We start from the raw sequence: 14,307 nt of genomic DNA, 5'->3' as shown, positions 1-14,307 counted from the left end.
CAATAGTGAATTTTAGAGAATAAAAAACAATTTTGTGTCTCAGAAAATTACAATATTAGGTCAATTTTAAAAAATTAAATGTGTTTAATTTTTCTGAGAAATCTGTTMATTTCTGTGCTATCTGGTGTCCCTCATCTTCCTCTCAACAATACTCCATAGATTTTCTCAGGCTTGTTTGCTAGCTCCTCAACCACATTAACGTCATGTTCAGTGAACCAGTTTTTAGCGTCTTTGGCAGTTTGGGTACCAAACCCTTTTGGAAAATGAAATCAGCCTCGTCAGCAGAAAGAAGCATGAAGATTTCAGAAAACCCGATGGACCAGAACCAGCAGATGACATCAGATCATCCAGCAAAATGGATTCTGTGCCTCTCCACTCTTTCTCTAAACTCATGGACTTTGGTTTGCAAATAAAATGCAAACTTTACTTCCATCTGAAAAATAGACTACTCTCACCATCGTTTTAAAATATCTATTCTCTGCCCACACAGTGGGCCTTTTTAAGGACCTGCCAGCTGCAGAATGAAACCAACTTCACTMATTTATAATCCTCCATTTAGTTTTGAAATCTGCATAAGTGATAATACAGAAACTGCCTGACGCATCATTAGCATACACTGCCATCTACTGGCTGATTGGGGGCACAGCGAGAGCGCTGCAGTCTGTGTGGCCATTCTATGCTAAGTTTCTCTGGGTTGTCATTGAGATGACACACAGCAGCGTAACGTGTGGGGTGATGTTGGCTCACTACAGCGTGTCGTCTGATCGCCACCTTGTGGTGATGAACGTTACATTGCAGTAACACTGCAGATRGAATACTGATCGCTTATTGATCGCTTCCTGTATATTTATGCTGCAACATTGTATTTTCTTGATTATCACTCTTTTGATTTAAGAGAACTGTTCTTTTTCTTGCTCTTTATTTTTTGGGGTGGTTTTTTATGTTTCTCTTACTAGAAAATGAAGAAGTTGAAAAAAATTCAAGAACATCAGCACTATACTATTAATATAGTTAAAAATCATTGGAACGAAGCACATGGAAAGATATTATTAAATAATTTTTTTCCTTAGTTTTCAGCTGAAAACTGCGATGGCATATTTCAACCATTGTAAATAGAAGAAAAAGGAATAATTTTTTGCCAAAAACCKCAGAATCTCAGAAATTAAAAAAAGTTTGAAAAGGCAATAATTTGCTAGGAAAAAAAAATACACMTTTTGACATTCATTACATAAATTTTCTTGATTAACAATTATTAATCAAGAAAATTTATAAAAGTTTTGAGGTTGAGAAGTTGCTGGTAAAAACTTTTTGGCCTTTGGAAATGTTCAACTTTTGGAAGTCGTTTTTTTTTTTCTTTCTTTTTTCCTTTCTTTTTTTTTTTTTTTTTTAGAAAATTTCAGAGATTAATGTGAACATTTCTGAGGTTTCTTTGAGCAAATTTTCAACTTTTTAAAGTCAGAAATTTCCAAGATTTTTGTGGAAAATTTCTGAGATCAATCTCAAAATTTCTAAGTTTTTTAGTGGAATRCTTACTCTATTTACTCTTTGTTTTTCTACATACAACGGCCTTGATACACAGTCATAGACAACACATGGGTAACCTGAATAAACACTCTTTTTGAAGGTGTTCTTGAATGGTACTCTTTGTACATATGTCTGTTTGAATTCAACATGGACTTTGTCTAAAGGATCTGTGTGTCTTTGTTCTGTCCAGGTGAGGTCTATCATCAGCGACTTTGCAGTCTTTATCACTATCCTCACTATGGTCCTTGTTGATTATGCCATAGGAATCCCATCGCCTAAATTACAAGTCCCCAACAAGTTCAAAGTAAGTCCCCATGTCAGCCTTCTGTGTGAAATTCTAAGTAAAGTAACATGCAGCACAAAAACACAGAATCTTACCATCATCGTTGTCCACTTTAAAGTGCAAATTTCTCAATACATTTTAAACTGGACAAAACTAACTTGCAAATGACTTTTCAGCAAGTTGTAAGAGCTTGTTTTAAGTCAGTAATAATTCCTTAATATTGATTTAAAAAGTACCAGTTGAACTGGCAGATTATGTCATTTATAACATGTGGAAAATGTCTTGTTATAAGTGAAATAATTTACCAATTGACYTAAAACAAGCTCCCACGTTAAAAAGAAACCAGATTTTGTCACTAAACTATATTTTGAAGTATTAYAYATGCAAGTTCCATAGAAAAGTAATAATCTGAATCCTATTTTAAGCATTTTATTTGAACATTTATGAATAAAATCTTTAGATATCTTATCACTTAAGAAAAATGTCCCGTTTTACTCCCGGTAGCCAACTAGAGACGATCGGGGCTGGATCATAAACCCGGTTGGACCCAACCCGTGGTGGACCACCATCGTCACCTCTATCCCCGCTCTGCTCTGCACCATCCTCATCTTCATGGACCAGCAGATCACAGCGGTGATTATCAACAGGAAGGAGCACAAGCTGAAGGTTTCTATGAGTTTGTATGAGTTCTTCTCTTTGCCGCGTGACGCCTCATCCGGCGCTGAAGTCTGTTTTCCTGTCGGCCCCTGCAGAAAGGCTGCGGCTACCACCTGGACCTGTTCGTGGTGGGGGTGATGCTGGGCGTGTGCTCAGTGATGGGCCTGCCGTGGTTCGTGGCAGCCACCGTGCTCTCCATCTCCCACGTGAACAGCCTGAAGCTGGAGTCGGAGTGCTCGGCTCCCGGAGAGCAGCCCAAGTTCCTGGGCATCCGTGAGCAGCGCTTCACCGGCCTCATGATCTTCACCCTCATGGGCTGCTCCGTCTTCATGACCTCTGTGCTAAAGGTCAGAGGAAACCCTCACAAAATATTTACTCAGCTCACGTCAAAAAGCACGTGAGCTGGCACTACTGTATAATATATGCAATGCTGGTAGATTTGCATAGAAAACCTGAGAAATTCAGTTTTGAAATTAAACATCCAGATTTTCAGATTTTTTCACATTTCTTTTGTCTATTTCAGAAAGGTGATATGTTAATTGATCWTAAATGCATTAATGATAATTTTCAATATGATCACGGCAGGACTATTTAATCTCTAAATGTAGTTTATTTTTCTCGTGGGACTTTTCTGTCAGGTAAAAGTTTGAGTCACATTCAAAACATCTTCATTAAGTTCTGTGATTATTAGCAGCTAACATGCTCTTGCTAGCTGGCTAACGTTTTTGCATCTATCATTGTCAAGTGCAAATTAGCACYAGTTGGCTAAACAGCATCGCTGACCTGCATGATGCTACATTCATTCTGTTAAAAAAAAACTTGGCACTACTGTATAATATATGCAATTTTCTTTTGTACATTTTAGTTGGTTTAGGTCTTAAATTTTATTCATAATGGTCTTAAAAAGTCTTAAATTTGTGTTGGTGAGCACAAAGTAGGCTATTTTAAACCACTTCACTTTTGAACCAGTGATTTACATTAAAGTCGAAGCACTTTGAACTGCCTTGTTGCTGAAAATGTGCCTATAAATACAATGATTTTACCTTRCCATTATGAAGTGRAACAAAGCTATCACTAAATTAGCATAGCTCTAAGTGTTGCGATCCTGATTCTGACCTTTCTCCTGGTCTCTCCTCAGTTCATCCCCATGCCGGTCCTCTACGGCGTCTTTCTGTACATGGGAGCGTCTTCCCTCAGAGGCATCCAGGTGAGCATGCACAGAGTCCCCCAGGGGCCAGAACTAATCYAGAAAACACTCATTTATAAGACTCGCTTGTATYTTCGAAGTTCTTCGATCGCTTGAAGCTGTTCGGCATGCCAGCCAAACATCAGCCTGACTTCATCTATCTTCGACACGTGCCGCTGAGGAAGGTTCACCTTTTCACCATCGTCCAGCTCAGCTGCTTAATCCTACTGTGGGTCATCAAGACCTCCAGGGCGGCCATCGTTTTCCCCATGATGGTAACCTGACTCTGCRTCGGTGCTTGTGCCRTCTTCGCCTGCCCGGTRTCTTCATCTTGCTGTTTCTCCAGGTCTTGGCGCTGGTATTTATTCGCAAGTTGCTGGATTTCATCTTCACCAAGAGAGAGCTGAGCTGGCTGGATGATCTGATGCCAGAGTGGAAGAAGAAGAAGCTGGAGGATGCAGCACAAGAGGTKAGGTAGAGGAGCACGGCGTCGGATGTTAGATGATTCACAGTTTGCTGAAGGTTTTCTCTGTTTCGTCTCTTCCTGCAGGAGGAACACAGTATTATCGCAGAGGAGGAAGGGATTGTTCAAGTCCCACTAGAGGGGCACTACAGGTGAGTGTTTTCCAGCTTTAGTTAAGCTTTGAGTGTTRATATTTTATCAGAATACAAAATAAAAAAGCAAACAAATTAAATTTCTTAAGACTGAAACTGTGTATTTGAAGGAGTGACCCAGCCACGGTGAACATCACAGACGAAATGTCTAAGGGATCTTTCGGAAACGTGTGGAAGGGCGTCAATCCCGCTGAGAACACGAAAAAGGAACTGGGATCGAAAAGGTAYGCTGCTAATTCCCAGCACTTCACATGTGTAACGTACTACATAAGCACTTCTGCTATTGATGCAAAACCTGAATGTTTTTCTTTTGGAAAGACCTCCATGATAAGTGGCAGGTGTTTGTGACTGAACTGCTACTTTTCCAGTAAAAATAAATAAAGATGTGTATTTCAGAGCAGCTGTGCCCTTGCAGATTTCCCACTGCTTAGACTAACGTAGTTTGTCCTGCCTGCTTCTCTCGCTCCATCCCGCCCCTAAGCTCCCCTTCCTAACCTCTCAGAAGCCGATACCCCAAAGGTAAGCTGTTCCCAGCAGTCCCTGTTGCCGTGCAGAGTCTCACTTTGTGTTGCATGCTGGAAGCGACAGTCTGTAGCACGGGTGTCTGACTCCAGTCCTCCAGAGCCACGTTACTGCTTCAGCGAACCTGAATTTWAATTTTTAGCTCATTAGCAGAACTCAACTGCATCCTGAAAAGGCGACTCAGTCATTTGACTCAGATGTGTTGGACTAGGGAGACAAATAAAAGCTGCAGGACTGAAATTTGACACCCCTGCTACAKTGTCTTGATTTGGTTAACTCTGATATGAAGTGACTAGTGACTCCGTTGAACAGTTCATGTCGTCAGGTTGTGCATGTTAGTTTAACATTTTCAACTAATTCATAAAAAAATCTCCGTCACACTCCGTCAACATTTTGTTGCGTTACAACCACATCGGGACTTTAACAGGGACCTGTAACTTTCATAACCTTCTTAGAGTCGCAGATGTTAAAAAAGACCTCTTATAAATGTAGCTCTAYATCTRCGTTAGGAAATTCGCAGTTTTAAAGAACCGCCATTTTAAATCTATTTTTGAGGGTTTAAAATAAAGCTAAACATAAAAAGTTTGCAAAAAGAATGAATATTTTTTTCTAAGTGTTTGAAGATTGTCGTTGTAACGTGATAAAGTTTAATCTGTACAAATGAAACCAAAAAGCAACATTTATAAATGAACAGAAACATAATATTCAGTCAGATGTATTTGCATGTTTTGTTGCATGTCCCCTAACAACCATTTGTCTTCGCATCATTCTAAGATTACATTTGCTTTAAATGYTTTTTTTTTTTCTTCCCCTGAAGTTACGCCAGAAGCGGTGAAAAGCGACACAAGCGGAGGAGGCATGACAAGAGTCTGGACAGGGAGACGAGTTTGTGATGACACTGTGCTGTCAGACAGTAAATACAAATAAAAGAAAAAAACCGAAAAAAAACCAAACAAAACAAATATACCGTGCCACACTCAACCACCTATGTACTGTGCTACACTGTGTTTTTAGTCATGTAAGTCTGTGTGCGAGTTCAGAAGAAAGAAGTATTTTGTTGGAAACCATAAGCAACATAAGAAAACTCACCGAGTTAGACACCAAGTTAGGSAAACAGAAGGAAGAACCAAAGTTGGACTTAATTTGATCCACATTCAGACCAGCAATGGGTGCGGGAATGATCAGTTAGTGAACAGCTAGCATGTTGCAGAGGGTGTACATGTGGCATTACTAGTAGAATGACAGTATCTGTTCAAACTAAGCTGTCAAGCACTTTAACACTCTATAGCTGCTGAAGGAGGCTTTTAGWAACTGTTTGTAAGACATTGCTCCACTATTGGCTCTTCTTATTCCCCTTAGTAGCTGCCTTTTCGTCACAAATATGCACAAAACTTTACTGACATTCTGCTAACGTCAAAAAACCCCAAAACACAATTTCGCTATTGCAGCGTTTCCATTAAATAAGAAAAACAATTGAAATCCCACACGAATAAGTTAGCTTATTAAAAAACATGCTGCGCCATCATCCTCCTAGCACTTCCTGTCATTTTCTTTGTCTAGTAGCATTTGGTTGTTGATCACATGACTCGTGTGATGCACCCTAAGGTGCAGTTTTACCACCTTACCTTAATGCAAAACTTTATTGGAAAACGTGATTTCTTTTTTAAGTCACGTTTTTTGGCAAATTGTTTTTCTTAATTSCAATTGGCGCAACAATGTCCTCAATGGAAACGCAGCTACTGTTTCAAATACAKTTATTGCTACTTTGGCTTTGAATAATACCCAGAAGAAATCTTTTGTATTTGTTTGGTAATTGCAAACATCCTGAATACTTTTGCAGTAATTCAAACCTGGAACCACTGCTGGATGTGGGAATGATATCAAATCAAAACATAACCATTGCTTGAAAATTAGWAGGATTTGCTACGTTAGTTGTCAAATRATCCGAATAAATGGATAGAAATAGAAACTAATTGCGCTGTATTTTTCTGCATTTTGTACTTTTAAGCTCTAAATGAGGCTGTACAGCACGATTTGTGTGAAAAATTTCGTCACAAATGCAAAACAAATAACCTTTTCTACTACAACTTTCACCAAGTTTTATACGCAGTAGATTTTGATCCCGCTCCGAATTTCAACTTTTACGGACCTTCTGATACAGTTTTCAAAACCAGAGTACGTCATCGAACTGCAGCCACTGGATATGGATGTTTTTTGGGGTTTTTTTAAAGTCCTTTTGTGATAATCTGTTAAAATTGGTGACGTGGTTCAAGTTATAAAACATTTAAAACCTCTGTTCTCCTACTTGAATCCTTCCTACTCTGCATACGGATCAAATTACATCCAAATCGGACCTTTCCCGTCTTGGTGCCTAACTTGGTGCGGACCATTAAGCGTAATGGTGACACTGTACCAGAATTATGACTCCAACAATATCTTAGTCAATAGGCCAATTCCTGACAGATTTTAAATGATTTTTAACATTTTCTTTCTTCGTATTTTGTATGTTTTTTATATTTTTTTTCCAACAAAAAAAAAAAAACAACAACTGTAAGTTGTCTCTTTAAAACACCTGCCATAGCAAGTGCAAATGGATTTCACGTGGAGCAATGAATGCTGCAGCAGAATTTCGCACCTTAGGATAGTGACTGATTAGATGTCTGCCAGGTACTCCAACTCACACGAACCCAAGAGCGCTGGCTGTGTAACTTTCTGAAAGTAAACATTTTCTATATACTATAATGTAAATCTAAATGTCTACGTGTCAGTGACTGTGTTCACCTTTGATGTTGCACATATAAATGTTTCTCCTTCAGTCGAGCATTTCCTCGGTTTACCTACTGAGAAATGTCCATTTTAGCCTTCTTACTAAGAATGAACTGAGAAGATTGATGCCTCTGATTGGTCAATTCCCTCCTTCACCAATTCATACCTACATGTTACTACAAACACAATTTGTTTATTTTTTTGTGTCAAATTATAGAAATAATTCAATAAATGCTCAATCTTATGTACAACTTAATTTATTAATTTAAAAATCTTTTTTATGGTACCCTATTTCTGTTTCTTTCTTTAGTTGATTTTTATGATCCTAAAAGCCTGATAACTCAAAATAACATTGCGTTGATAGACATAAAACCATTTTTTTCCTCCTATGTGTAGCAGACTGTAAATCACAGATATTGTCTTTAAATTGTCAGTTGATGTGATCTGAGAAGTTTCTCAGTTCTATATGAGAAACTGCTAAACAACAAAAACTACAAATGGAAATGGAGCAAAGTGAACACAAAGCTAAAGCTAGCAACAGGTTAGCTTTCTAGTGATGGCTCAGTTTAAGAGTAACTAATATGTCCAAAAGGTATGAATTGACGAAGGGAAAAAAAGGCCTGCGCCCCTCTGCCTCTTACGTCATTGCAATAAGTTAAAGCTAAAGTTACTGGGAGATTGACTTGGTTGACAAAGACTGGAAATGTGGAAACTGTTTATCTGGTCTGACTCAAGTGTAACTAACACCTAATGCTGATATGCAATTTCTATCGTTTCTGATTTATTCCACAAACTCTATATTTCAACAAAAGTCCTTGGTAGCATTAGCATTTCATTTACTGATGAAATGAAAGAACCATATCAGTCTTTCAAATTACTGTTTCAAATGAGGAAAGTCAAATCCCTTGTTTCCCTGCTGCAGTTGGCGCAAAACATCTCCACTTCATATCGGAAAACGATGGGTAATAGATGTTCAAAACTACAACACGGCAGAATAAACATGAAGCTAAAGCTAGTGGCAGGTTGGCTAGGCAGGCTAGGCTAAGCACAAAGATTGTAAATGACCCAGCTGAAGCAAAGAAGCACTTTATACCTTGTTTCATTCCAGAAACTATACAATGTACTTTGTGCAAAACTGGTATTAAATTGGTCCTTTCAAGTATTAGCATACATTTATTCAAAATATACAAGAGTCTGTGTGAATGGTCTCATGGAAAACTGTTCCTTTTCGTACCCCCTAAAAAATCAGGGGTGAAATGTTCAAAACTATTAGGGACAAAATGGAGAGCAGGTGCTGTTATTAGCACTTGTCTCATGTCATTAAACACAAAGCTAAAGTTACATGTTTTTGCTTAGTTAAACACAAAGATTGTAAATGGTGAAACCCTTTTGTCTTTTCTCGAAAGTAGCTGCAGTGCTATGAAAAAGTATTTGACCATTACAGACGTAGTCTTTTTTTTAGTTTTTTGTCAATCTGTAACGTCAAATTTAATAGTAATTTAATTTAATAAATGAAAAAGTTATCCAAACAAACGTGGCCTTGAAAAAGTCATTGCTCTTCCCTTGTTGAATCATACAATAACTTTGATTTACCATGGTTTTTTTCTGGAAATTTGAGTTCAGTCTCTCAAGCCACAGCCATGAAAAAGTAAAAATAGAAGAAATGTGAAAACGGAAAACTACTATTTCATAGCATTGTAAAATGCCTAAAGCTTACAAGCACTTTACGTCGTCTTTGTTTCATTCCAAAAAGCTTGTACAATGTAATTTGTAAAAAAAAGAAAAAAAAAAGGAAAAAATCCAAATCTGTCCTTGTTAACATTAGCATTTCATTTTATGAAGAAATACCAGAGCCATATCAGTCTTTTCAATTTCTTCCAAAGTAAGAAAGTGAATGAGCTTATTTCCCAGTTATTTCTTTTTAGCGCACTCTTTTCTTTTTTTTTTTCTTTCTGGGACTTCTTAAGTGAAAACGGTATTTTCAAGCTTGCATGGCAGCGTAGTTCGGTAACATGTAACTTTAGCTAACATTAGCAATCTTTTTTGCTTAAAAATAACAGAGAGAAACTTAAATGCTTAACTTTTGGGTGATTGTACAAATAGTTGTGTTTTCCAGCATACTCTTCATCATCTTGTCAGTAAGTGTCATCTATGAACATGTGATCTCCTTTGAAACTGACCTTGTGTGTGTTAGCATCCAAAGCTAATTGTTTTTAAAAGAAAAATAATAAAGAAATCCTGCATGATGGTGAAATTATATCACTGCAGGATCACGGTTTCCTCTAGAGATGCAATAATCCTGTTCTTTTCTTCTGGTAAGGGCAAAATGTAAATGGTAAAGAGTCTTAACACTGTATAATAGTATATTTTATTCATGTAAAATGTTACTAATATATTACTAATAAGAAATGTGTTGAATTCAGATTTTTGTTGTTTATCTTCCCTCTGCCCCCAAAATGTCCAACCGATGGTTTCCTTAGCTGATTAGAGAAACCAATGGTGGGTCAAAATGAAATCTAAATCAGATATTTTGACCACTTCTGTGTGGAATTCTGCCTTAAATTTGGTATTATTAGACGGGCACTTTCTGTTTTAACAATTTAAGTCACCTTTACGGACAACTATAAGTTCAGATCTGTTGTGCAGTTGTAATTAGTTTCATGAGAATGAGAGGGTGTGTGCAAGACAACATAAATAAAGATATAAAAAAGCTGATATTGTTTTTTTTGCTTTATATATATTGTTTGACCCAATACACCTGACACCTGATTTTACTGCAAACCCAGTAAAATGTTTGTTGGATTTGGAAAGCAAGCTTTTTCTATTCAAGTCCTCCTGAGTCAATACTATGTAAAACTTGCGGTTTTCAACATTCTAAGACATGAATTTGCTTTGATCTAATTACAGTGGTGTCGCGATGCTCCTGGGGCTACTTTTGATGGAACTGGTTTTCATGGACTCCAGTTCCAAAAACTAGTCAGTTTATACCCAGAGCTTCAGGTGTTTACTTGTGTAAGATTTTTTTTTATCTCTGGAACAGTGTCAGCATACATTTCAGTCCACATAATGACGACTTTATGAGAGAAAAATGATCATCTTGGAATGGCTGAACTAGAGTCCAGAACTAAGTCTGATACCAAATCACCTAAAAAGGTTGGTCCTTCACAATTTCATAGAGAATCTTTGCAAAGGAGACAACATGTAGATTATACAGAGAATATGGGATATTGACAGAGCTGTACATAATCAGAATTCTTAAATTGAGCCACATAGAGTTTGGACAATGATTATTGCTGCTTTGCACAGTTTTGATTGTTTTTAAGCCAATTTTTACAAGATAAGTTTCACATATGTAGCACAATTGTGAAATTTCCATCACAAATGGAAACATTTGTGCATCATGAACGAATAACATTTTAAGCAGGAGTTGTACACTCTAAACAAAGGAGGCAAAGAGATGAAATAAATGACGAGGTTTATTTAGCAGAGTAAAATATTCGTTTGCTATGACAATCATATGTTTTCCATAGGACTACCTGAGACGGAACCTTTGGTGTTCTTGTTTGCAGCTTAGAAACACAGCAAATAATTGTCATTTGTAGAAAATTTCATGCCCTGAATTTCATTTCTTCCTTTGTGCACCTTTTGTCTGTGGAAGAATAGCATTTATTTGTATCTTTGCAATACATTCAAAGTAAAGTAAAAAATATCAACATAACATGCAAAGCGGTATGGCTTCCTGTTCCTCTGCAATATGGCTTTAGGTGGCGTTTGAAAAGACTCTCATTGGTTGTCTTTCCGTTTGTTGCTGCAACAGACAAAAGTCACAGTCATGTTTATTACGATTAATGGGTGGAGCAAAAACAAACGTTAGCATTTGCACAATCAGCCGTGTCAACTTTGTATTACCTTTCGCCTGAAGGTTTAGAGGTCATGACCCAGAGTAAGTATTCCTTGGCGGCCATGGAGTCCAGCACCTTGTTCACGTCGCTGGTGAAGCTTCCATCTACATGCCTCCTGCTGATCGTTTGAGCCAGGCTGTCTATTTCCGATCTATGTACACAAGGACACAATGTAAACAGTGTCCATTAAGGGTCAGCAACCCTCACATCTGAGCTCTAATGTTTGGCCCAAAAGCCATCAATGTTGTTATAGCCATTGCTGTAATCGTGTCATGCTAGCTTCGCTGTCTGCTTGTGTATTTTGTGATAGACATATCAAATCAACACAATGGAAAGGTTCATTGATTTATTTTAGCACAACGTTAAGAAGGAAAAGAAAGGAAAAAATAGCACAAAATGGGGGAAGGTCAACACAAAGCAGATGATTAGTTCAAGATCACTCTGTTTCCAGTGATGGGTTCATGGTGGAAGCAAACAGCCAGGCTGTTTTTGGAGGCTTTGGAACTGAAAGTTGGAGGATTGGCCTACTCTCTTTGGATCTGTCCAGACTTGAGCTGGGCAACGAAGTCTTTGATTGCTTGGTCCTTGAGGTAGGAGCTGATGTCGCTGGTGAAGGTTCCGTCTGCATGGCGCTTATCGGCACTGCAGTAAAACAGAACACCCGATGAAGAAATGCAGACAATTTGAAACTTTCTCAAATAGCTTTTTTTTTTTGTTTGTTTGTTTTTTAAAATAAATCCTACACCAACCCGCTCCTCTTGTTACTCATCAACCACCGGACAAAGTCTTGGGCCTTCCTGTCCTCCAGGTATTTGCTGTAGTCATTGGAAAACGTTCCCTCTGAGTGTCTCTTGATGTTCGACAGCTCCTGGGGCCCGCTAGCTAATCTGTTGTCTTCCTCAAAACTGCAAAAGACACAAGGCATGTAAACAAATCATCTCAACTTATTCACAAAAGTAGTTGTGTAAGTTTTTAAACCGTGGAGCTTTCTTCAAGAAAGTCCTAGTTCAAGATATTTGAAGTGAAGTTCTGTGAAAAGGTTGTAATCAATTGAAGCTCTTGGCTTAAAAATGCAATCTTGAAGTCCAGGTGTGAAATGCCTCTCTTTTGTAATTATTGCATTTTTAAGCTATATTTAAAATCTATCAAGTAATAAAAGAACAGTAATTTAAATGAAAAATGCAGTAAAAGAAATTGTAAAACAGTATAAATTCAATATTATTCTCTCTTGACTGAAAAATTAATTTTTTTCTCAGTTATGCCTGATGTCGCTAATTTTCATCAGAGCTAAATTCCATCTTCAAATAAATTTCTACTTAATTTTTTTTTAAACCAGCATTTTAAAAATGTAAATAAATTCAGGCAGTATGAGGTCAAACTGTTTTGTTTTCACTGGGCACTTACAGTCGATTAGTTGTTACAGGAAATGGAGTTTGGTGGCTGTGCGCCACTGAGAATCCTCCTGTGAGACATGCACTATGAACAGAACACCTAAAGTGTTTCATGGTATTTTAAAGTAAAGATTTGTCAAAAAGTACAAAAGAATTTGGAAAATTTTTTCTTGTTTTTTACAGTCTTATTGTCTGATTAAAAGGACTTTACAGGATTCAGAGCACGAGTCTCACCAGATGATCATTGGTGACGCACCGCTTCCTACTTAAGTTTCCATTTGATTTCTGTGTAAATAACCATCCAATAAAAATGTGATGACAGTTAAGGTGCATAAAATATTGCTGCCATTAACCACTTTTATGGATTATACGATGGATTTTTTTCTAGATGATAGAAGTCTGCTTTGGACTTGGTACCCTCGGACTAGTCATTAGCTCCACCAATCCTGGAAGTGTACCGAATGAAGACTCCAAGAGTGATATCTACAGCAGGTAAAGTGTTTACCTGCTCACAACCTTTAAGCTCAACATTGGTTTAAAAGTTCGAATCAAGTTTAAGGACAAGGACAGTATAATCCTGCAATCTTAGCATGAAGCTCAGGAGGAATGAGGCAGATGTCAGCGGGGAGGGCGTGGCAGGTTTCCCATCAGATCGTCAGTTCCCGAAACCACCCACACACAGAAAAAACCCCTCATAAAAGCGCACACGGGGTTAGTGCGACCCTGGCAGACTGCGTAAGGGTTAAACAATATGACATGTTAAAAACAAAGCAACCGTTGTGTGTTGATTTTTTCCCACAGGACCTTTCTGGGATTTTAATTTTTATTTCTGTTGTACTGACGTTCACGTTAGACTTTTTAGTTGTAGAGTTATTTTGTTAAAGTGCTTTGATATCTTAAAGAATTTGTGTTTATAAGTACGGGCTCTAGAAATCTATAATGTAACACTTTTTATCCTATCTCCATACTCTTGTATGTCACAGACTCGAGTCTCTTGAGTATAAATTGTGCTAAACCTAGAGAACTTTACCTGGAGCTGTCCTCAGTGCCAAGTAGAGGAACCTGCCAGCTGACTTGCACGAAGCCCAGGACCAAAAGGACGCCGGCCACGCAGTGGATGCTTCTCATGGTTCCGAGCTGCGACATGAAACAAGGCATAAACACGGACAAGTCATCAGCTGAAGGTAAGATGGAGTAAAGGTGAGAAGATTCAACTCACCTTGTGTTGTTTCCTTCCAAACAGTGCTGTTAGTTCCTCTGCTTGGTGTTCCTGTGTGACCACCTGCTTCTGCCTTCCAGCTTTATATACTGGAAGAGGAGGTCCCATCTCCTCAGGCGGACCTGCTTTACGGTCCCATTACTCTCAACCCATTAGACACAGGACCCCTCAGTGACGGGCAAGTAAACGAGCCGTGCGTTTGTTCATTTGAAAGGTGCAGGTGGAAAGGTGCAGTTCATGCG

At 38.1% G+C, this 14,307-nt stretch overlaps 2 protein-coding genes across 3 annotated transcripts in view; one reads left to right on the top strand and one right to left on the bottom strand.

Annotated features, from left to right (window-relative positions):
• The window catches only part of LOC103474188 (sodium-driven chloride bicarbonate exchanger-like), a 42,398-nt gene extending 32,130 nt beyond the window's left edge, over positions 1-10,268 (top strand). For both annotated transcript variants that reach the window (XM_008425006.2, XM_017302003.1), the window contains 10 exons: positions 1,715-1,828; positions 2,312-2,473; positions 2,560-2,811; positions 3,603-3,671; positions 3,752-3,925; positions 3,997-4,119; positions 4,201-4,265; positions 4,376-4,489; positions 4,747-4,784; positions 5,605-10,268. In XM_008425006.2, the coding sequence (XP_008423228.1) occupies positions 1,715-1,828; positions 2,312-2,473; positions 2,560-2,811; positions 3,603-3,671; positions 3,752-3,925; positions 3,997-4,119; positions 4,201-4,265; positions 4,376-4,489; positions 4,747-4,759 (1,086 nt within the window). In that variant the 3' untranslated portion in view covers positions 4,760-4,784; positions 5,605-10,268. The remainder of the gene's footprint in view (positions 1-1,714; positions 1,829-2,311; positions 2,474-2,559; positions 2,812-3,602; positions 3,672-3,751; positions 3,926-3,996; positions 4,120-4,200; positions 4,266-4,375; positions 4,490-4,746; positions 4,785-5,604) is intronic.
• A 63-nt stretch (positions 10,269-10,331) lies between these two features.
• Positions 10,332-14,186, bottom strand: LOC103474210 (glucagon-1-like). Its single transcript, XM_008425018.2, has 6 exons — positions 14,066-14,186; positions 13,877-13,983; positions 12,205-12,360; positions 11,984-12,097; positions 11,463-11,606; positions 10,332-11,361 (listed from the first exon to the last, which is right to left on the bottom strand). The coding sequence occupies exons 1-6, from the start codon at positions 14,171-14,173 to the stop codon at positions 11,337-11,339; spliced, it is 654 nt and encodes a 217-aa protein (XP_008423240.1). The 5' UTR covers positions 14,174-14,186; the 3' UTR covers positions 10,332-11,336.
• Between the last annotated feature and the right edge of the window lie 121 nt (positions 14,187-14,307).

Source organism: Poecilia reticulata, linkage group LG2 (assembly GCF_000633615.1).
Source record: "Poecilia reticulata strain Guanapo linkage group LG2, Guppy_female_1.0+MT, whole genome shotgun sequence".
In the NCBI taxonomy this organism is placed as follows: Eukaryota; Metazoa; Chordata; class Actinopteri; order Cyprinodontiformes; family Poeciliidae; genus Poecilia; species Poecilia reticulata.
The sequence above is the reverse complement of the archived record's forward strand: the minus strand, read 5'-3'. Positions and strand labels throughout refer to the sequence as shown.

Coding starts and splice junctions, on each gene's coding strand:
- LOC103474210 (XM_008425018.2), bottom strand. CDS start 14,173: ATGGGACCTCCTCTTCCAGTATATAAAGCTGGAAGGCAGAAGCAGGTG. Junction 12,098..12,204: donor ATGAGTAACAAGAGGAGCGG/GTTGGTGTAGGA, acceptor GTTTTACTGCAG/TGCCGATAAGCGCCATGCAG. Junction 11,607..11,983: donor TCTGGACAGATCCAAAGAGA/GTAGGCCAATCC, acceptor TTGTGTACATAG/ATCGGAAATAGACAGCCTGG.